This window comes from Acinonyx jubatus, chromosome F2 (assembly GCF_027475565.1).
Source record: "Acinonyx jubatus isolate Ajub_Pintada_27869175 chromosome F2, VMU_Ajub_asm_v1.0, whole genome shotgun sequence".
NCBI classification, from domain to species: Eukaryota; Metazoa; Chordata; class Mammalia; order Carnivora; family Felidae; genus Acinonyx; species Acinonyx jubatus.
Window position 1 is genome coordinate 58,736,741 of NC_069394.1, and position 24,153 is coordinate 58,760,893.

The 24,153-nt window shown below is 39.5% G+C and overlaps 1 protein-coding gene across 7 annotated transcripts in view; it reads right to left on the reverse strand.

The window, feature by feature from the left end:
* GDAP1 (ganglioside induced differentiation associated protein 1) overlaps positions 1-24,153 on the reverse strand; it is a 46,227-nt gene that overhangs the window by 13,746 nt on the left and 8,328 nt on the right. For 3 of the 7 annotated variants that reach the window (XM_027064356.2, XM_027064355.2, XM_053208716.1), the window contains one exon: positions 4,648-4,840. The exons of 1 other annotated variant lie outside the window; for it this stretch is intronic. In XM_027064356.2, the coding sequence (XP_026920157.1) occupies positions 4,648-4,840 (193 nt within the window). Of the gene's footprint in view, positions 1-4,647; positions 4,841-5,547; positions 5,818-24,153 lie in introns of those variants that run through there. 3 more of the 7 variants (XM_015064728.3, XM_027064357.2, XM_053208717.1) reach the window with 3 other exon arrangements.

Genomic DNA, 24,153 nt, shown 5'->3' on the forward strand with positions numbered 1-24,153 from the left:
GTAAAGACAGGTTTGGTACTATTTTCAAGTTTATAGAATGAAACTATCTTTTTAGATTAGTAAGATTCCAATGATTAGGAATCTTTGAAATATTCCAGGTCCTTGCACCAATTAACACCCCCAAAAAATAGCTACTAAAAGAATAAAGAGATTGTTCTTCACCAGCCCTTGGTTGAGCAGCCATAACTGAATACTTCTAAATTCTTTGTTTAACCCATGTTCTGACCTCAAGAATAACACTGATATCTACAACCCATGTTCTGACCTCAAGAGTAACACTGATATCTACATCTATAGCTTCTTTCAAAAAAAAAAAAGCCACCATCCAATTTAGATATTAACTATTTTTAGGCTAAGACTTGAAAAAGATTGCCTTGGCTACCAGATTTCTCCCCTAATACTATTAGCTATCTAATGGACTTATCCCAAAAGCATAAGGATGTAAATAGCGATTATATACAAATGTTGAGAAATGTCTACAAGTCAGCAAGCCATCATTTTTAGTACAATTTCTAGCTGGTAAGCAAATAAGGTATGACAAATAACAGCAAAAGAGATATTATATTCTTCAGGTGAATAAATTCACTTAAACTCTCCTCTTATAACCATGGGCAACTATACATCTCATGAAATCAATTCACTCATTATTCTAAGTTGTAAATGTTCTTTTAAGTTCCACTCATAATTGAACAAAATGTTGCATATTCTGACCAGTTCACAATTTGCCATGTTCCAGATAGAACCTATACTTTTAAAACAACTTCAGATCATACTAGCCTTTTATTATTAGCTTAAATTATTGATAACTTTTTAGCAAGCTAGGTCTCCCATCCTTCATTAATGCAGCTGATTTTTAAAAATAAAATTCACATACTACATTTAGTCTTGTTAAACTTCATCTTAATTATTTTTCCCTTTTATTGTTCCATGACAAACATTTCACAAGCTAGCCATTAACTATCCCAGCTTTTGTCATCCCTTATTTCCACAATGTCTTATTCAAGTCATTTATAGAATTGTTAGGCTCAAGTCAGAGAACAGAAACCTATAAGGACATCAGTAGAGATCCCTGTCCAGGCTCACGTCTATTTTCAAAAGTTCATTTTAATCATTTTAATGATTCATTTTAATCATTCAGAAGTATTAATTAAGCTCCTGTTAAAGAGCTTATATGAAGCACTATATGAAGAACTGGGGATTCAGCTGTTAGTGAGACAGACACTGCCTCTGACCTTATGGTGTTTACCGTGGTCTACCAGTAATTGAAATAAATGTAATAAAATTATATAGGATAAATCTTTAGCTAAATGGGCAACATGTGTAAGACATTTATAAATAAATATTCTTCAATATGGTGGTTTGAATGTACATCACTTTTATCAGCCATATTTGGTCCTTCGTTCCACAAGGGTATCTTCTGAGACAATCTGAAGTGCTCTACTTAAACCAAGATACGTTATATCTAGAACCATGCCCAGTACACAATAGATTCTTTTTTTTTTTTTTTTTTTTTTTTTTTTTTTAGGTGTTAAAGCCATTCTTCAGTAATGTAAAACTTAGGCTGGTTCCTTTTAACGGAGATACTCAAAAGTTATATATGTGTATAGACATATATAAAATTATATATGTGTGTATATATAAGTAATTTATAGTGCTACTTAAAGCTTAAGCAATTAACACACAGTAATTTGCATTAGTGCTTCTGAAACTTTATATATGAATCACTTAAGGATCTTGTTAAAATGCAAATTGTGATTCAAGAGATCTGCAGTAGAGTTTAGGAGTCTGCATTTCTAACAAGTTCCAGGTGATATCAATGCAGCTGGTCAATGGAACACACTTTAAGTAGCAAGGATTGCTAGAATTCACTTCACCCCATCCTTGACAATTAGGATAGTAATATCTGTCTTGTCTGGTTCTTTTCCTAATATCCATAAGTTCTTAATGACAAATATAAATTATCTTAATGATAATTGTGATAACCCACACGTTTATTTTTTATTTTAATACTTTGGGATAAACTTCATCTGTAGACTACCTTTCATTTGGAGCGTCTGGGTGAATCAGTTGAGCATCCAATTCCTGGTTTCAGCTTAAGTCATCATCTCGGGGTTCCTAAGATCAAGCTCTATACTTAGCATGGAGCCTCCTTAGGATTCTCTCTCTCCCTTTCTCTCTGCCCCTCCCCCATTCTCTCTGTCTCCCTCTCTCAGAATAAATAAATAAACATTTAAAAAAGAATTAAATAGACTAGCCTTCATTTATATAACTGTTTTCTTGCTGTCTTCATATCTAAGTGTTTGGGGTCCCTTAATCTTCTTTTAACTCTTCCCAATGGAGTGACTAATCTCCTGGGAAAGAGAAAAGAGTGAAGTAAGAGTTTATTGGACTTGCTTTATCTCTGCAATCGATAAAGCTCTATTACCTAATCTAAGAGGATAAACAGAGAAGGCAAGTCACCAAGGATATGCAACAAGTTAGCCAAAACTTCAGACTAAGAGCTAGGATCCTTGATTGTTTATTCTATTGGTATAGCCAGAGTTAAAGTCCTTAGTTTCCATATTTTCATCTTAACATTTAGCCCACAGTGCCTTCTCCTCTGATTACATAAGTAGTAAGAAGAAGAATTTAATATTTCCCTTCTTTGAGTAGGGCTCAAAATGTATTTCAGTTTTGTTTTTATACAATCAAAGTAAAAGAAAAAGCCTAACGAACACTTTAAGAAAGCCTAATAATCATCATTACCATGTTGTAAAGTAACATATTTTATATTACTGAATATCTTAGAGAAGAAAGAATGCAAGAAGAGGAGAAAGAAGTGGAGAATGGTTAGCAATAGTAGTTCAAAGGATGCCAACAAGATATTTAAGTATGATTTTCCATTTATGTATCTTTTGGAGACTTTTGATGATTTAAAACAGAATTATTATACCATGATTTTGCTTTATTCACATTATAACCACTTCTCTCAAGAAATACAAATTACTTAACAGACCTGTCCATTTCCAAAAAGCTCAAGGGTGAGAAAAATTGTCTTAAATCAATTTGCCACCATTTTCAGTACTGTCCCCAGCATATAGATATAAAGAATAGGAAGTAATTATAAAGGAGAAACAGTTCATAACACTCTTTGGTTTAGGGGTGCCTGGGTGGCTCAGTCAGTTAAGCATTTGACTCTTGGTTTCAGCTCAGATAATGATCTCACAGTTCAAGAGTTTGGGCCTGTGTTTGGCTCTGTGCTGACAGCGTGGAGCCTGCTTAGGATTCTGTCTCCCTCTCTCCCTGCCCCTCCCCTGCTCGCTCTCTCTCTCTCTCTCTCTCCCTCCCTCCCTCCCTCTCTCTCTCTCTCAAAAATAAACTTTTTTTTTAATCTTAAAAAGAAAATAACTCTTTGGTTTACACCAATGGCCAATTCTAATTAAAACCTCCAATCAGAATCCTAGGAAACCAAACACTCGGAATAAGAATAGGGGCAGCCCACTGTCAATCTAATTCCCTGGGGTTCCCTCTACACACTTTTAGGTCCCATACCTATTTTCCTTCTAAGTACCTCAGGCACTTTTTTAGCCTAGTAAGTTCCTTTCTCAGTTTCCAGGAATGTGGGGTTATATTCTGGTTTTATCCTGCCCAGTTAACATCAATGTAACTAGTGGCAGATGGAAAGCAACTAGATCTCAAGTAGCTTCTTTTTCAGAAGAGCACTCAGCTGAAAGCTAGGAGCCTTCTGTTCTCTCAGTTGTGCCAGTGATCAGCTATATGATCTTTGGCAAATATTCAAGATTTGGTTCATCTTAAAGGATTGTCATCAGGAGCAAGCAAGATGATATACAAGTGGCAATGACTATGGGAGACAGCTGGTATAACATGAAGGTATGGATAGGAAAGACCTGCATCTCAGCCCCACTCTGCCATTAAATATCTGCATTACCAAACAAAGGCAACTGCTTTGTTTCTCTTTCCTCATGTACAGTGGGAATAACTAGTCCATCATGCCTGTCTCAGATGGGTTCTTTTGAAGACTAAATATAACAGAATTATAAGGCACCTGACATAAAACAGGCTGTCAATAAATGATTATTACTTAAAAGCGTTTTACAAAGTTAAGTCTTAAAATTCTTCACAAAAGATATAAATTTAAACTATAGAGCAAAGATCTCCACATATACCAACATTCTATTCTCCCCTGCCTACATTTGATTCCTCTTTTTTTCTCCTATGGTGTTTAAGGTGGAACTATTTGGTAGACTATATAAAGCTGATTTTCATAGTGTACATTTCAAATAATTCTGAACTTTTACTTCGAGGCTAAAAATTCATCACCACAAACCACACACCTACAGAGGTGTTTCGGAAGTGAATTTAAAAGGAAAAGTTCCAACATTAAAATTTGTAGTTTATATAAAATCTTTTAAATGGAGTTACACTGGCTTACGTAAAATTTATGGTATTGACCTATTTTATATTTGTGTGCTTATGGAAATGGAAAAGGTTTTTAGCATGAAACCATCATCATAAAACCAAAAAAGGAAGGAAGGGAGAGAGGGAGGGAGGGGGAAAGGAAGGAGGAAAGGAAGGGAGAAGGAAGGGGGGACATACATATTTGTGTTGAAAGTAAATCCAAGAAATCACAAATAGCCTTAACATTACCATCCAGGAAAGTCTGTTCAAGATAATCAATGATCTGAGTGGCCTCACAAATAATGTTTTCCCCGTGGATAAGGACAGGCACTTCTCCAGTTGAGTTCAAACGCATAAACCAAGGCTCATTGTGCTCACTCAGGGGCAGACTTACATCATGTTCCTCGCACTTCAATGCCTTTTCAGCAATTACCAATCGCACCTGAAAGAGTTCACACTGGTTACTACAACACATGTAGGCTTTGAATTAAATGGCATCCTGGATACCATTAAGCAGACTTTCTGTGCTTCCCTACGTTATTAATATTCTCCACATTCTTTTTAACTATTCCTAGTCTAGGAATTAACAAGTGAGATATATTCTAGCATCTTACTCATATAAATTAGGATAATAAAATAAGGAATGAAAATAATTCTGGCTATATTTATTCCACAGTGACTCTCCATCACCACTACTATCTTTGCGTCCTAAACCTAATTATGTGTCCTCCCCAGACAAGAACCTGATATATGGATGTGCTAGGCCTTGTTGACGAGAGCGAATGCGTACCAGAAAGAGTAAAAGAAGGAACTGTAAATTATGCATGTGGTTGCATGAAGGAACGTCCCTCTGCCTCACTCCCCTAAGCCCAGGGGACAAGGCCTCCTGCCCGAATACCTAAAGTGATGTTTTTTGCTTTTTGTCGCATCTCATGAGTGGCAAAGCCTGAGTCATACCCTTTCCATCCCAGACTGATCATCCGTGCTCCCTCACAGCGCGCATCCCTGCCCTCAGGGAGCGCCTGCCCGGGTTAGGGCTTTAGGGGCCTACTTGCAGATGCGCCGGAGTACCCGAGAGAGCCCTGAGGGAGCTGTCCCGGTGCTGAAACCCGAGCCGCGCCGCCCGCCCCAGCAGAGGCCTGTAATTACCTTTTGAGAGCTGAAAGAATGTGTCCAGTGGTACAGAATGAGCCTAACCTCCGCGTCCGACTTGCCTTCCGCCATCAAGGGCGCGCCCCCTCTCTGCTCGTCCTGCTTCCGAGCCATTTTGGGGTGCGCGAGTACAGTAGGGCCTTGCCCGTCCGCCCTTTATTTCTCCCACCCACACTGCCCCGCAAAGCGTCGTTAGTTTTTCCGAGTTGCCGCCCGGATCCCGGAAAGATGGGTTCGCGCGGACGAACAGACCACTGGGAAGTGTAGTTTCACCGGCAAGAAAGCTGCAGCGCCGCGTCCGCCGAGATGCGGACGTGTCTGCGCGCCTGGAAGTCTCTGGCGTGTGGAAGACACATGGAAGGCGCAAGTGGATGTGTTTGGGGAAATAATCTAAAATTAGAGTCCCTGTATACTAAGGTTAGTAATGAATAATGTCGAGTGCAAATTACTCATTGGTTTGGTAGGGTGGAGTAGAGGTTGCTCACGTATAAAAGCAGCAACTTCCTAGAATACTTAGGTTTCCTCTTGGAGGGTTTGTGCCCCAAGCGGAAAGGAAGCTCTGGTTGACAAAACAGGGTGAAGATCCGTGAGTTTTCATTAGAAGATGCTCTTATGGAGTCATGCAAAGGAATAATAATAAATGATAATAGATCTCATAACCAACGACGACTTAAAACAGCCTAGTTGTTAAACAGAATTTTTAAAGCAGAACTACCCGGGTTCATGTACTGGTTTTTGAAGTGGAGGTGATAATTCTCTTTAACCCATAAGGTTTTCCTGACAAATAAGTAAATACAATGTTAAACCCTCAAAATAGCCTGACATGATGTAGACAATAATATTCACAAGTTCGGTTGCTTTATAATATCCTCTTCATAGCCAGAGTGAAAACCATAATTTTATACTAGTTATCATTGTAGACCTCTTAAAATTTGGTATAATATTAAATTAATAAAAATTCTCCATTAGCCAATGTGTTAATATGACCATAAAATGAATGTTTGTATAACTCATTCAGTAAATCCTTACTGAACACCTACTACATTCCAAGCAATGCAGTAGGCTCTAAGAATACAAAGACCGGGCACTCAAGAAATGTCTGGTGGCAGAGACAACAATATAAATAGACAACACAATAGAGATGAGAACTGTCAGCCTTAGAATGAACACAAGGTTCTATAAGAAAAGAGAGGCAAGTATGCAACTCAGGTCAAAAAGGAAAGACAAAATCTCATGAGGTCTTTCCTCCCCTTTACAACACTTCACTGTTGTTCTCTATAATTCTTTTATAATTTTTAAAGATTTTAAAATGTCTTTTTATGGATATAAGCTATGGGTTAATAAATTAATTAATATGTTAATTCAATATGTAAAATGACCCTTACCAAACTTGTTTGTTTGTTTTTTTTAATCAGTTCACTCTTTATAGTAGAAGAAGGAAAAGTAAGACTTTGAAATGAGACAGAGTGAGGTTTAAATTCTGACTCCACCCCTAACTTGACCTCTCCTGAGACTTCGCTTTGTCATGTGTAAAATGTGGATATATAAAAATATATGGCTGCTGTGGGAATTTAGTAAGAGAATGTATATAAAGCACTTAGGATATTGCCTGGAATATAGCAGTTGATGAAAGTATATGTGGAAACCTCCTCCATGAGATTAAGAGGACATAATATACTTTCAAAATTTTTACAACTACCTATATAATCCTCCATTTCCATTCCTCTTCAGAAAAAAACTTCCTTTTAAATTCTTCAACTTCAGTTTCCAACAAATACTATACAGTTACCTTTCTTTAATTCACTCGCCTCACTATCTGAATAGAATCAACACTCTTGGCAGCTCTTTTGTCACTTGCTGCTGAAAGCATTCTCACAATAAATCTCAGGTCTGTAAACACTGAGTACTTTCTCTATCATATCTTCCACAAAGCCATATAGCAAACACTGAATGAACTCATCCATTACTGTGTGGGTGTTTAATGTTAAGTATTCATAGATGTCTTTGGGAGTACAAATGTATACATAGCTTCTGAAGGGAAATTCATAAATATGCATCAGAAACCTTGAAAATGGGCATAACTTCTAACCTAGCTATTCTTCTATTTTCAGTTTAACTAAGGAAGTAACTTTTAGCAAATCCCAGCAGATGGCCCTAAAATTCTACTTTCTCTTTCATCAGTGGTAATAGAAATTTTAGCTAAGCACATACCTGCTGAGAATAAAGACTGCATGTCCCAGGTTCCATCGCACCTAAATGTGACTTTATGACTACATTCTAATAAATGGGATGTAATGGACATCCCATAGGGCAAGTTATGGGAAGTTTTCTTAAGAAAACTGTTAGTCCTGTGCCTCTTCTTCTTTATCCCATCCTGCTTCTGCGAGGGTGAATGCTGATTTGGACCATGAGGGATGGGACCACATCCCAGGGATGACCAAAGCCATGAGCTGCAGGGTAATTGAGCCCCTAAGGACCTGGGAGCAGAACCAACCACCACACCAATCTCAGTCTGCAAACCTCCAATTATTAGCTAAGCCATTGTAATTTTTTGTGATTACCAGGTGCTATTGCCTTAACCCATCCTCAAGAATATATCAATCTTGTAAAATACAGATGGCTTTTATGTCTTTATGCTTCTACATATAGTAATTTTTCTATAAACAGATATGTGTTGCTTTTACCTCTTAAAGATGTGAACATTAAGACAACATCATTAAGTAAACAAGATAAGGAAACATGGTGGTGTTTGGGGGTTTTGTTCTGTTTTAATCATGCTAGGGGTAGGAAAAAAACTGTTATATCTTTACTCATTGATCCATAATTCCTGTTATTTTCCATCCCACTAAAATCCACTTGTAGGTTATATGAAAAATTTATTATCCATTCACTTGTTTATTCAGAGATTTGACTAAATTGTGTATGTATTCTACAGCTGTGTGTCCATAATAATAGATCGTGGGTTCCTGGAGAACAGCAGCCAGATAAAGGTCAATTTATCTCTTCAATATGCATTGTTGATCTTGTCCCAGGAACAAGGGACTGTGCTAGATACAGAAGACAAGGAGTTCAAACTCATAGTCACTGGGAACTCAAGTGTGAGGAAGAGAAATGAGATTTCAACATATGTGGTAATTGCTTTGATATTTAGGAGATTATGGTAGGAATACAGACAAGGCACCTCATACACATGGTCTTCCCAGAAGAGGTGATGATCTTTACTGTAACTAGTACCATAGTAGTGCAATTACCAGTATATCCATTGTTATGCCGCCTCTGGCTCATACAGGCTCTTGAGAGCTGATGGTTACATTTTCAGGAATTTTACAAGCTGGATGTTCAACCCAGCCATTTCTAAAAATTATGTAAAATTGAACTGCATTTAAACGAATGATTTTTAAAATAAAGCTAACAAGAACTCAAAACTCCTATTTTGTTATTATTTATACTCTTGAGTTTATTTATGTCTCATATCTGTGATGGAAATCATATATAAGGGTGTGCTACAATGCGTCCCTTCCTAACTCCCTGTTCAGGGATGTCATGTTAGTAACTTGAAATTAGTCATGGTAGGGGTACTGACACTACAGAAATCAGCAAGTAGTATATATAATGTGTTTTTTTTTTCAAGAAAGTTGGTTTTTAAATATTTACCAGCATACCACTGAATGCACATATTTAATATTTAATAAACTGTCTTGATCAGGAGAACTCTAAGTATATTTGTGAATGCATACATTTGTATGTTAATTTGTACTTGGTACCTTTCCCAACTGGCTTTAGTTCTGCTTCCTTCTCCACTTCTCAGACAACCACTCCCTACTTCCTTTTCATTCTTTTCACTGTGTTTAGGGAATAAGTAGATATGCATGCATCTATCAGCCCACTTTCAAACAATGAGCACTTTCTCTAGCACATCTTCCCAGCAGCACAACCATGAAACACAGTAAACACTGAGTGAATTGAATACTGCATTGGTGTTTAATACCAATAATACCTTCTAAACAAAAGGCAAAATGTAGAATTTTTTTGCATTAAAGATCACAGACCACTTTCTTACAGTTTCATTTGATCCCCATCATAGCCTGTAAGGCAGCTACTGCCCCTAATTTATAATTGAGGTAATAAGTTTAGCGACTGAGAGACTAGTCCAAAATCCTATAGTAAGTGAAAGAACTATAACTCAAATGTGACTTTTCTGACTACTCATCAAGGTATTATTTTCTACTACATTATGCTAGCTTTAAGCCAAAGTTGTGGACTTTCAAGCTTTACACAGCCTGTGATAGATTTTGAGGAAAATACAGTCACCTTCTTGAAGATTAGCCCCACAGTTACACATACTTCTATTAAAGCATAAACTGTCATATTAAATTACTGTTTACATATCTTCCTTCTGTGTTGCATTCTGAGCCTTGGTATCCCTAGGAACCCTAAATAGTGCTTGGTACATAAAAAAATGCTCCAAACTGCTTTTTTAAAATTTATTAAATATTTATTTACTTATTTTGAGAGAAAGAGCTAGGGAGGGGCAGAGAAAGGGGGAGATAACATCTCAAGCAGGCTCCACCCTGTCACAACAGAGCCTTACACTGGCTCCATCTCACGAATCACAAGACATGACCTGAGCCAAAATCAAGGGAGACACTCAACCAACTGAGCCACCCAAGTGCCCCATCCAAACTGTTTTTTAATTAATAGAAAAAAATAGTAGCTAGCCATCACCGCCACCACGAGCAGCAAATAATGACAACAAAAAATAATAATTAATAATAAATTGTAGCATGTTTGGTTTACTGCTCTAGAAATTCTGTGTAAAGCTAATTTTATTTGACAGAATTTGATATTTACAAATCTGGACTGTGGATCCTGACTCTGAACTCTGACTCTGAACTCATGACTCTAAAGTGAACTGCCTTTATGTTAATATGTACTGAAGTTCTTTATTCATTTAAATATTTTAAAGAATGAAGTGAAAGTGAATTTGATTAATGTTAGAAATAATAGATCACATAACCTCTCCGTGCCTGAGTCACCTGACCTATACAATTACCATAAAAATCCTCCAGATATTCTGGCTATGCAGATATAACCAGTTTGGGAAAAGTCCTTGTGCTAGACAGTTATAATATGTCCCTTTGGTGTCCTCTGCTTCAATCAAGTCTTGATTTATCATAAAGAACTGTCATGAAGGAATGATGTATATATTTATAAAAGTTACTATTATTCAAGGTCCTACCAGTCATCTATTTTGGCAGGTATTAGGTAATATACGTATATGTGTGTGTACATATATATACAATATATAATATATATTATTTTAACGTATATCAACTAAGCCAGAGATCTTGAAACCTTTTGACAAATTGTTAATACTCTAGGTTTCTGTTTTTTAAAGTACTTTTATGAATGACCACAAGAGGTCTCTATTTTTTTAAGAATAGTCTTTTTTTTTTTTTTTTTTTTTTTTTTGCTTTGCAAATTAGAAAACAGAAATGGTGGTATTCCCAGGAGAGTACATTTAACTAATTAAGCTATCTCATTCAAAATCAAAATTTCCAAAATCAGAAGAAAATCTTTTACTCATATGTAGAAAAACAGCATTGTCTCCACTTCCTCCTGATAATAGCAACCTTAATACTAAGCACGCAGAAGCTACTTCCCCTCCTCTGCTTTGACCCATGCCAGTTATCTGACCCATGTGAATTGCATAGAATTTGTAATTGGTGTGAGCATAAGAAAAAAGGAGGGGAAGTCCTTATTTAGAAATTATTTTTGAGATTTTTTTTCAAACGTGAATAAATCCTGTTGTCTAACATTCTCAAGCATCTGCAGGACTCAAGGTATTATCTAATTGAATGGGCTAAGAGATGGCTCATGGAGTACATTGATTTGGTAAAAGAACTGCAATAATTCTGGCTAGTTGACCAGAGCTCTAATCAATGTGACTCCTGTACTTGATTTATCATAGTGGTTCTCAAAGTGTGAACCCCTGACAGATCAACCTCACTTGGCAACTTGCTACCCATTCTACTGAATCAGAAACTCTGGAGCAACTGGTGTTTTAAAAAGGCCTCCAGGGGCGCCTGGGTGGCTCAGTCGGTTAAGCGTCTGACTTCAGCTCAGGTCACCATCTCGCGGTCCGTGAGTTCGAGCCCCGCGTCGGGCTCTGGGCTGATGGCTCAGAGCCTGGAGCCTGCTTCTGATTCTGTGTCTCCCTCTCTCTCTGACCCTCCCCCGTTCATGCTCTGTCTCTCTCTGTCTCAAAAATAAATAAACTTAAGAAAAAAAAAATTTTTTAAGCCCTCCAGGTTTCTCTGATGCCGGTAGGGTTTAAGAACTACCAATTCAGTATAAAATTGATGAACGGTTCCAATTCTCCATCCCTGCTTCGCCCCATCTGTAAAATTTATAAAGAACAGGGTATGGAAGTCAAAGCCTGACTTATGGTATCTGGGGAAAAAAGGCAAATAATTTGAAACTACTTCCACAAAACAGTCTGGTAAAACCATGGTGCCAAGTTACCAGTTATAGTTTATAGGCCCAAGATGCCAAGACACCTCCACCTTCCTCTCCAAAAATGCAGATTACCTACTGCAGGCTTCTGAGCAAAAGTCCCAATGACCTTAGAATAGCCCAAACTTGCTTCTGAAACTCTAAAATGTTGCCTCTGGTCTTTCTTGCATCCCAGAGCAAATAATCATATTCAATACCAAGTGCAACTTATTAATTCAGGAGGCTCTAGCTGTGAGGTTACTGTAGACTTATAATAATTTGATTAATTTTCTAGTCCCTCAAAGAATGGCTACTAATGTTAATGCACTAAGTTCTTTATTTTTGAGTAGAGAACTCACTTTGAGCCATATTTCTGGTGGAAAAAATTTGACATATCTGTTCACCCTCTCATCTATCTCATCTATCTCTGTGATGAATGGTATACACTTCAGAATAAACACATGAATATGGACTAATATATACTTTGAAGAAAGATGTATTTGTCTTACATGGTTGCTAATATTTTTTGGAGTGTTTACTGTGTGCCAGGAACTGTTTCAAGCACTTACGTGTAGATTGTATTTAACACTTGCAAAATCCCTTAAGACGGGGAGAAATATCATCCCCATTTTATAGATGAGGATATTGAGACATAGACAGGTCACAAAATTTCCCAAACCCACACTATTAACCCCAGAAGTCTGGTCTAGAGATCATGTTCATGCCACTACAAGATGCAGCCTCGGTATATGAGGGACAACCATAGCGTCATCAGCTCTGATTTCTCTAGCCTCATATGCAAATATTACCTATTCCTTCAGTCACCAACTGTTTTAGCTCAGGAATTTTTTGTCCAGGATTGTTTAGAGTTCATAGAAAACAATGGGGAATAACAGGACGGAAAAACTATGCTCTTAAAACTAAACACTTATTACAAATTTCTACCAACACTCCTCTAATAGTATCTAATATCTTTCAAAAGTTTACAAAGTGCCTTAAAAACAGTATTCATTTGATTTTCCCAACAATCCCCCTTTTAGAGATAAGGAATCAGCACTGAGATATGACGTATACCACCTCACTGATCATTGGTAGAGCAGGAACTAAAGGCTTCCAGCTCTAAATCCTATGCACATCCTATGCCACCCCACATCTTCCAAGAGGCTCCCCACTTGCCTCAGCCAAGATACGGGCCAACCCAAGAGCCCTCCATTGTTTATTACATCACAGTCTGACTTCGGTCCATTTCTTGACTGTCCAATGAAGGATTTGGACACAGCGATCCCATATCTATCATGGGATCCTCTCATTGTATGGGTGTGGTGCCTGCAGTTATACTTCACTGTGTAACTTGTCCACTTTAATTTAGTGCCACCCCCCACTGCAGATCACAGCATAGCAGTTAAGAGCTCGGACTCTAAAGTCAGAGCAGGAAACAAATCCTTGCTCCACCGCTCACCAGCTATGTGATCATGGGCATAGCTTCCTCACTTATAAACCAGGAAAAACAATCATATCACTTTCATTGGGATAGATTGAGGATTAATTGTGACTTATAAAATGTTAAGTATTTAACACAATTTTTTGCATAGGATATATAAGAATTAGAATAGTGATAGGATGGTAAAAGTAACCGGTATTTTTTTAACACGCTGGGTAAATGTTACCTCTCCAGTCAGAGGAGTTTCGCTGCCACATTGGCTGAAACTTGGAACTTCATTTTTGGCAATTCTCTCTAATAATTTCATGTAAATTTTAGCTATTTACACTTCACAAATACATATTAAAACATCAGCATTAGGTGGAAATTAAATATTTCCAATGAAAGAAATAACAATAAAATACTTAGGTACTACGCATAGATCTACACAAGTTCATTTCTAGACTTGATGCTAGCCACTGGAGTAGATCACTAGAAGAACATTTTGATGATTGTATTAATCATATTAGGCAAACGTCAATTATAATATGAAGGTAAGAGAGGTCAAGGAGAAAAAAAGGAGTCGCTTCCCAGTGTGCTTAACTAGTATTTGGATAATATCACTAATGTTTCTTTCATTAATGACAATAATAAAAAGGTCTATTTATAAATGTTTGTAGCTCTAAAAGCCTCTAGGATACTCAGACACAGTCTTAGAAAAAAGCATATTCCCTACAAGATACTTACAGCTTGGCTCTGAAATTACAGCTTTGTACTAGTTATCTTTCCTAAAGTTAAGAGTTTTCTTACCAATTTACAATGTGCTTGTGTACTGTTTACCCTTTCATGGCAGAATGCCATTCTCTCAGTGGAAAGTGACTTTTTCTCCCCATTTCCCAATAAGTGCCTCAGGTAGCCTTCCCAAACACCTTATCATTCTCTTTTTATGTTTAAAGGAATCTTTCCAGGGATGTAAGATCATTCAGCGCTTATCTTTGTAATTCAAATTAGAATATTCAATAATACATTGGAATTTATTTTTCCAATACCCTCCCTTTTGTGTTCTTTCAGTCACTAAATAATAAGTGAAGTTAATTTATGCCTACACTGTCTCTGGCCACATGAGAAAAATGGCATAAAAACTCAGAGACATAAGCTTTAAAGAAAGAAAATGCTAATGTTGCAAGGATTGCTCTAAGTAAGATTTTGCTTTGTTAATGTATAAATAGGACAAGATAAGGTTCTGGGCAGCAGCGTATCCTGGGCACCAAATAGTCGTCTATGTTCCTTTGGCACCAACTCCAACACAATGGAATGACTTTCTTCTTAACCACCCAATGTCACCAGGGATGCTGGGAGAACAAACATAACAGCTAATGCTACAGAAACGACTTCATTTATCTTGTTGATCTTAACAAGATCCTAAAGAAGAATAAGATAATAGTGACAATAGAATAAAGTGCGGAATCTTACATGGAGATAGCAAAGTCTAAAGCAGCATTTGCTTTAATTTTTACATGCCTTTTTTTTTTCAGATAAAAGCAATATTCTGGTTCACAGAGAAAAGATTAATTTAAATCCTAAGCATATAACTGAGATGAATGACAGCATGGAATTGAATCTGTACTTGTTAAAGCTGCGTGAGAGAAATGGGTGACGTGACCACAACGAACCTGTTTACAACAACTCCCTAAGTGACATTGGGGACTGGTTGGGGAGACCAGTGAGCCTCACAGAGAAAAGGAGCTTGGCTTTAGAAGGAATGACATCCTTTTAGGGCATGGCAGTTTAATAGAAAGAAAAAAAAAACTGGTCAAATTCAGGTGATACTTTGGGTTCCAAAAAGATGCGTATGTCAACTTTTCAGCCTAAAAGACTAGTGTTCCATGCAAGTTCTGCAACCGAAAAGCCCAGTTTTGCCAATTCCAAGTGGCAAAACGATATGAAGATAGTAAGATCACAAGCACTCGGAGAAATGACCATACAGTATATGACACTGAAATACACACGAAGTGGGACAAATGAAGATGAAGCGCCATGAGTCCCAGAAATGTCGAGAGCCCAGAAACTTGGTCTGGATAGGAGACTTGAGTAGCTTTAGAGGGAGGGAGACGCCCCTTCCTCCCAGACTTTCCCAGAGCAAAGGTGCTGATTCCGTACAATGAGGTAGCTGAAATCCGATGGGCCCTCCTCAAATAACTGATGACCAACAAGAGCCCTCTTTTTCACCTTCCTCGTTACACAGGTGCCTTGATGGCTGTGGCAGCTGCAGATAACAGCAAGTTCTCAGGCAGACGTGCAAGGAAGTTCACGGCTCAGCTCTCAAGAGTCCTGAGCCAGCTGTCCTAAAAGCTGATTTAGAACTTAGTCCCCTGGGGCCAGAAGGCTGCAGGGCCCCGTCTAGCTCTGTGGTGGGTTCTGTGCCCTCTCATGTCGTGTGCTAAATCACAGCTCCAAAATCAAGCCTCTCAGTCAGCATCAGCTTTTGTACATGTCTCCTCCCAACTCCTGAGCCAGCCCCCCATCGCCAGGAGGCCTGCTTGGTGCTGCAAATGTGATCCTGTCTGTCGTTTCGGCCTCAGCAGAAGAGCGACATGACCATATTTATTGCTGTTGCTATTCTGGGGCCTGGATGACGTTTTTCTCCCCTTGTGGCTGAGCACTGCCCGTTCATCTTTCACCACTCCCTCCAAGTCTGCTAAGGCTAAAACCAGGGATACAAATAGACTCTATCAGGAGGAGAGTTATAATGAGAAGTTCTTAAGTATTCCCAGTCTATTTGCTTTAACGCTATGGCTTTAAAAGCTTTAAATTCTGTAGTCCTAAGTTTTACATGTGTACCGTTTGCATCTCACTGTTATCATAAACTGCTGTTGGTGGTAACTTTGCTCAGGAAAGAAAACTTTGCAAAGCCGGAGTGGGGGGGTGGGGGCGGGGATGGAGGGAAACCTGACTGATAAACACAATTTGGAAATTTGGCAAATGTTGAGTTTTCCACTGCTGTCTGTTGGGAATGTCCAAATGTTACCAGAGCACTTGAAGACCTCACTTGGTTCCATCCCTTCACTCCTCGTTACTAAGACACTCCCCTCTTGGGACATGGAAGGGACCAAATGACAAGCCGCAGAAATTCCTATTAAGGATACAATGATACAGGGCACAGGTGACAGCTCCTGGAAAGTAACTATATACAGATTTTCTAAATGAAGAACGTGGACACATAAATAACTAATTACCACATGCATTACCCCATGCACCAGAAGTGAGTGGCTCTGACTTTACCACTGGCCTCTAGTCATTTCCCAGTCCGTCAGGTCTTCAGCAAAGCTCATAATCCGTCCACGTTAGTGCTCACCTTGGCTGATCATCTGCACTTGGCAACAACCACGTCTCTAGCTTTGCTAACAGGACTCTTTAGGTTTCAATTGCCCTGACACAAATCACATTGGTAATGGACACAGAAGCAGAAAGCGTGGGGGAAGCAGTGGGGTGCAGGGGTGACATGTGTGCCTGTGTGGGCTAGGAACCAGCCACCTGGGTTTGAAGCCCTGCTCAATCAAGGCCCCGCTGGGGGACCTCTTTAAGCTTCCATTTCCTCTATAAAAGTCAGGATGATAATAGTAGCCCCTTAGGGGTGGTTGTAAGAATTAAATGAGAAAACTATATGGAAACACAGGAAGATTAAAAGGCTGAGAACGGAAGCCTTGTTTTTTCATTTTAGGGCAGAGAAATTTAACCTCACTCTAGCACATTGTGGTTCTCCTTCCGTCTGGGCCTCTTAAAATGACAATACGCAGGAGTTGTGCTCCAGATTCTGATGTTTCTGGCTGCCAGCCGGGGAAATACCTTTTCAATGTCCAGGGTAGTATTTAAAGTGTACTATCAGCTGGCACTTGGATAATTTTCACCTGGACAGTCCATAAATTACAGAACAATTTAAATAGAGGCCCTTAAAACAAGGCCTGATTCTTAGTGTTAAAGTGATATAAATATATATCACATATGCAGCCTTTTGTGCCCTGATTTATGTTTTTGTCTTTACTCCCTCTTTTCAGTTGCATATTTCTGCATTCATTTCCACTGATGGTGGAATAACTAAATAAGAGACCCATTTCCACCCATTTCCTCTTAATTTTGTCCCTTTCCTGGTAATTCAGGCACCTGCCATATAATACAAGTCTCTCTGAGGTAAATACTCATTCTCCATTATCCCTCTCTCTGGTGGGGCGCGTGGGGGCGGGGAATGGGTCTAGTGTTCTGGTGCCTTAGTTTTCACCCGACCTCAAGAAAAGGGACATCTGACTTGACAATCAGCCTCTTGTCCTCACTGGCCTCCCTGAGGTATCTTGCCCAGGTGGATCTTTGGAACTTGAGCTCTGGCCTTGCTGCATGTGCTGGAGGGCTTATGTCTGAGGTCATGCATGGCCGGTCCCTCCAGCATGGCCAGGCGTAGTCAGCGTGTGGTGGTCTCCCCTCCCCAGCGCGGACTCAATCTTGGCTCTAACTAATCGTCTGGAATTCAACCACATCTTCCATCCAGTCCCTGCCCTTGTGTCATCTACCCCACTGCTGATGGATGGGAAGACTTGTGACAACTTCCAACAGTAAACTTTAGTTGACATTCCACCTGTATTAACCTGATCAATTTACTACTACATCATCTTCTGCCTTGTCAGGAAATGCACATTTATTTTACCGGCTCTTCTTTGCATTTGGAAAATTATACAAACTGTTGAGTGCTCAGTTTTACAGAGTCCCCACTCACATTTCTTTGAAAGCTGTTCTTTATGTGCCTGAGGGCAGAGCTAAGCTTTCCCAGGACCCTTAATATTTTCTTCCCACACTCCAATGGATGGGTTTGTGTACCTGACTTGGGAAGCTAGTGCTAGAAGCCTTTTCACCCACAAGGCCAGGGAGGCAGAGACCTCTGGATTGCCTCTTTCTGATCTTGTCTTCCTTGCCGTAAACAGGAACCACGGGCACTTGTTGACAACACCCCAGTTGGTCTCTCCTTAGGCTCAAAACTTAATGATCCCTCTTGACTCCACCAAACCTTGGATTCCAAAGATCCCTTTGGAGACTGTTAAAAGAAATAATTCATCCTGTCCCCATGGCTCTGTGAGAAGGAATAGTTTCCTCTAGGAAGACTCTGGGAATAACCCACTCTCATATAGAACTGTCTTCCAAACAGAAGTCTACATGCCCGTGGGAGTTAACCCATGTATTCTAAGGGGTCTAGTAATTCCAGATTTTTCCATCTCCACGGACTGTTGCTGATCTTGTATTAACCTTTAGGCTAACTTTGGCACTGAGTCTTTCTACTTTGTTTATGACTAATGAGAAGAGAGGCAGACCTAGTTGTAAATGATACACTTCTACCAAGCAATAGTCAAATGGCATGCCAGTACACCGTACAAAGAAAGGCTTCCTAATAGATCCCATACAGGAGTCCTCAAAGGCATCACCATGTGCTGAATCAGGAGAAGCTATGTCTCTGTGGGCATGGCTATAATTTTTTAAAATGTAAGCATTAGTTTCAATTCATCAAAACATCACCTGTCACATTAAATTCAGGTTGTTAATTTCAGTATCGCTTTCAACTTATGTTGTTTTATGTTGTAAATAAACTAAGCATACAGAAGTATACTTTGTGGTTTACATATTTAAGTATACATATGCAATGATCACACATTCAAATAAAAATAAAATTATTTAAACCACCATGGGAAGAAGATCTGGATAAATTTTTTTTTCCTTCAAAAGCTATTTGTACATCTCTCAAGATTGAAAAACACCGTTCTCTAGAAGAGGGGGTCACATCTTGCTTCAGGGTGTATCAGAATGAACAAGGAGAGGTTGGCATTTAGCACTAATTTCGTATTTTTCTTTCCAGCACTACCCTTCTTCCTCTTTTTTTTTCTCTGCCTTACCTCCAACTATGGCATAAGTGACAAAACAGTCGTCATTTCTTACTGACCTCTTAGAATAAGATCACAAATATGCCCTCATTCCTGCCTCCCTCCCCACTATCATCTCTCACCAAGATCCTCTCCTTTGCTCAGTGAGCCTCAGCATATTTTCCCACTTCAGTTCCTTCTATGTGCCAAGCTCTGTTCTACCTCACAGTTATTTCCTCTTCTCCAGCTGATCTCCTATGTATTTTCCAGGCTATTTCCTACTCGTTCTTCAGAGCTTAGCTTAAATGTCACTTTGTTAGAGAAGCATCTGAGCAGTATCTATTGGTATGATGGATGGGTAGATGGGTGGGGAGGCCTTTCCTGACCCTGCAATCTAAATGAAAGTATTGCTTGACATTCCTTTCCATAGCATTACTTTTTCTTCTATATTACAGCGATTTTCAATGATATATTAACTTACTATCTATCCACACCCCCCTCAGTGGACTGTACATTACATGATTATTACATGTAATTAAATATATATTACATAATATATATTATATATACAGTATATATACTATATGATATACATATAACATATATATAGCAAATGAACAGAAGGAAAACCTGAAGACTACATTCACAGGAGTAAAGTAACTGAAAACACTTTAATGTCTTTTAAATAATGATGACATTAACATGGGACAATCTAAAGAATGATAAATTTTGAGGAAAATGATAAATTTTGGCCTTGGAGGTAAAAAAGAACCACAAACTAAAACCGCCCTTGCATACAGCCAGCCCCCTGAGACTCTAATCAAAGAAAAAATATACACATTATAGCCAGTGTGAAACTGACTATAAAGACTACAGATTTTTTTTAGTAAAATTCAGTTAGCGATTGGGCAGAATGGCTCTTATGTATGATTCAGTCTTCTCTAAACCATTTGCTCATAATAGACTTTTTTTTCACTTAACAGATATAATTATTTTTTTTAAATCTAGAAGACGTGGTCCCAGGTTCATTTGGACACATTTTCTTCCCATGTGTTTAACCCTAAGCCCCTCCTATCTCAACACTGCTCTAAACTCCCAAGAGTGACAGAAAACCCAGCTAATCCAGGTACCAATAATCAGTAGCAGGGGGCAGGCCAGTGTGCCCAGTTGCCACAGTGCCCAGCTAGTCCAAGGCCACATGGCACTTGCCAGGTAATTCTAAACTGTCTGGAAACCTCAGGAGCTGGGGCTCGAGGTCCTTTGCTGTGTGGTAACCCTCAGGTCTTCCCATCTTAGCCCAGACTCTGTGCCCTGCTGCTTCAAGATGGATGAAGAAGACAGTCCTCTCAAAGCCAGTGATCACTAAAGATAGCATAACTCCCTGAGTCAATGATCCAGAGATGTTAGGGAAACGAATGGAGATTGTCCCTGGCCACCAACTGATTTGGTCTAGAGTTATCAGATTTTTGTTAAGGTCTAGATTGCAAGGCCACCCCATTAATGGCTTGTTTTGTTTTGTAAGTATTCACTGTCTGCTGTGCATTTATCCTCAGGAGACAGGCTTTTACATAGTACTTTTGAATTTTGCTTTTAAAATGATGGGAGAATATTATTTGTAATATCAAAGCATTCTGAAAGAGAATCCATGCAAGAAAGATGAACTTATATTAGGATCACTGGTGTCAGGCAACATTGAATTTGTTTTATCAATTTATGGACTATACGGTAGTCCACATGGAGGGACTGCCTGCCCTACAGTGTTTCCCTGAAGAACACTCTGATTCCTGAGCCCCAACTGAAACCCACTAAATCAGAATTCACCATGGGAGACACTTGGGCATGTGTATTATTTCACAAGTAACCCCTGGTGATTGTCATGAGGGGAGTTTTGGAAATTGCCCTACATAAGTGATTCTTCATCAGGGAAATACATTAGGATCATGGGGATGCTCTCAGAATGTATGTGATGAGATTTTGCTAGGGGAGGGGGGAACCTGAACAAGCATCTTTTGAAAATGTTCACCAAGAGATTCGAACCTGCACTTTGATGAAGTATCAGTCCTAAAGGAATATTTCATATGGATCTGAGGTATGGAAATGAGGCATAATTTAGCCTAGGCTGTAACACAGAAGAAAAAACACGGTGGTGCCTACTTCCTCCTAGAAGTAGAAAACTTTTCAGACCAGCAAACACAGCAGGAATGATACACCAGTATACAGCTGGAGGTTTCTAAATGTCCACTCTGCCACAGCCAGGCAGACAACCTATGAATTATTCAATCAATTGGTGAGTCAGAAATCACTCATGCCATCTGGACTACCCAGTCTTTTTCCATTTGGGACGCTGTTTTTGAGGGTCATAAAATTCATTAGGTCCACTCACTACTATACACATTACTGTGTCATATGCCAACCAGCAAGCAGTCTATGCAATCATGTATAAAGTACTGACTTTTAAAATAACATGCTAAGATGCAAAATTGATTACAATTATCAATAGGTAGTACAATTTCAAGGTTCAAATTAAAAGCAAATCAAAATGCTCTTCAGGGAGCACGGCCACCCGCTTCCCTTTATTTTTCTCTGTATCTTTACAGGTTTTTACATACATACAAATAAAAATACAGCCATGTTACACACACTATACTGTACCTTGTTTTTTGCATTTAATAGATCTTAGGGAGTTTTCCATATCATTTCATAGAGAACTTTATTCTTTTTTTCAAAAAAATGTTTATTTTTGAGAGGGAGAGAGCAAGACAGAGAGAGCGCACACGCAATTAGGGGAGGCGCAGAGAAAGAGGGAGAGAAAGAATCCCAAGCAGGCTCCGTTCTCTCAGTGCAGAGCCTGACGCAGGGCTCGATCTCACAACCGACCCTCAAAGATCATGACCTGAGCAGAAATCAAGAGTCACTTAACTGACTGAGCCACCCAGGCGCCCCTAGGGAGCTCTCTTCTTAAGGGAAAGCTTAGAAAAGGGGAGTTAATGGGACAAATAGGAGCCCTGTAGTAGGTCCACAGTAGCAGTAGACTGTAGTAGGTCTTGGGGCTGTGAATGATTATCTTCTCCCTTTCCTCTAACCATTCTAAATTCCCCTCACCTACCTTAGCGGCAGGTTCTAGTGGTTTACCTGGTGGTGTGACCTAAACTTTCATTCCTAGAGGGTCTGAATCTTGGTAAACCATGCCTTTCTCATACCTGGGATGCTGAATGTGTGCATCCATAGTCATAAAGGGTCAGTGGAGTACCAGAAAGCACCCAATGGACCACCTGTGTTCCACATATCTTCCCTACTGTCCCCATTATAGAAAAGCCTCTTCCTCCTCAAAACTTGCAGTTAAACAGGACTCTCATTTTGTCCTCTTACAAAAGTACTTCCCTACTAGACACCCTGCAAAGCCCAGACTTACAGGGACAGGAAGAAAAAAGACCATGAACAGGTCATTGGACATGAGGTTGAGTGAGGTACACTTGCTTCCACCTCTTAGTTCCCAGGCCTATGGGTTCTTCCTACTGAGCATAGTGCTACACAGAAGCTGATTTAGTGAATATACTGCATCCTGAAGGGCACCACTCCACCTTTGCAGATCACTACCAGCAAACTGGAACTTGAGCTGTGCCTTTAGACCATTCCATCACTCTGTGAGGCTAGCTCCTCATAGACAATAGAGGTATGCAGTATCTAATATGTAATGCAGCATGTAGTAAGACCAATGGATCCCATGGTCACGGCTCATTTTAGGATCTCGTTCACTCTGAAGTAGGTCCCCTGGTCACTCGTGACGTGCGAAATTCCATGCCTGTGATCAGGTATTCTATAAGTTCCTGGCTAGTGGTGATACTGGTTGAGAGAGTCTCTCCCTAGAGAGGATAAACCACTGGCTCTTCCAGGCTGGAAGGGGCTCAATATATAGTCAACTCGGCACCAAGCAAATTATTGGTATTCTCAAGAACTAGTCTCTGTTGCTGACAGGTTGGACATTCAGAGGCAGAAGTAGCTAAATTGGCCTTGATAAGCCTGAGTCCTTCTTGGCGGGCCCATGTATAACCTCCATCTCTGCCACTGAGGCCACTAAATTCATATGTCCCTTGTTCCAGATCTGGGGTGGTTGACAAGGAAGAGGGCTGACATCAACTGGCTGAGTACTTTTGTCTGCTTGGGTTTTCAGTGCTTCTCCCATGGAAGGCATTGGCATGCAACACAAAACTCTTTACATTTCCTGTCTATTCCCATGTGTTCATTCCCACGTCTCTACCCTAAACTTCCATGTCTCCAATCTTCCAGTCTCTTTCCTTCCAGGCCTCTGACTAGATGCCCAGGCTGTTGGCCATTACCTAGAAGTCTACATGCATTCCTACCTCAGACCACTTTTCCTTCCACACAAAACAGATGACCAGGTTTACCACTCACAACTCTGCCCCTCTGAAAGATTCTCCCTCTCTAGAGACTTTCAAGACCACTCCTGAGTGCAGCCTCCATTCATTTTCAGCTTCACCCGCATACTGAGCCTGTCCATCTATAAACCAAGTGCAGGCTTTTCTTCCTTTTTCAGCTAGTTGTATAGAACCCCAATCTTCCCACAGGTGAGAGTTAGGGAAGGGGTCCTAGTGCAACACTACAGATATGGGGGTCTGGGCAACCTGTTCTGGTAACTTACTCATGCCCCCTGCTTCCACTCAGCTTGATTCTGTACATACTGTATCCAACTTACAGTATACTATTTTGACCTCTTCTGATTTTTGTTTTGGCAGGCTCCACAAGACCCAGTTTATAATGGGAAATTCTAGA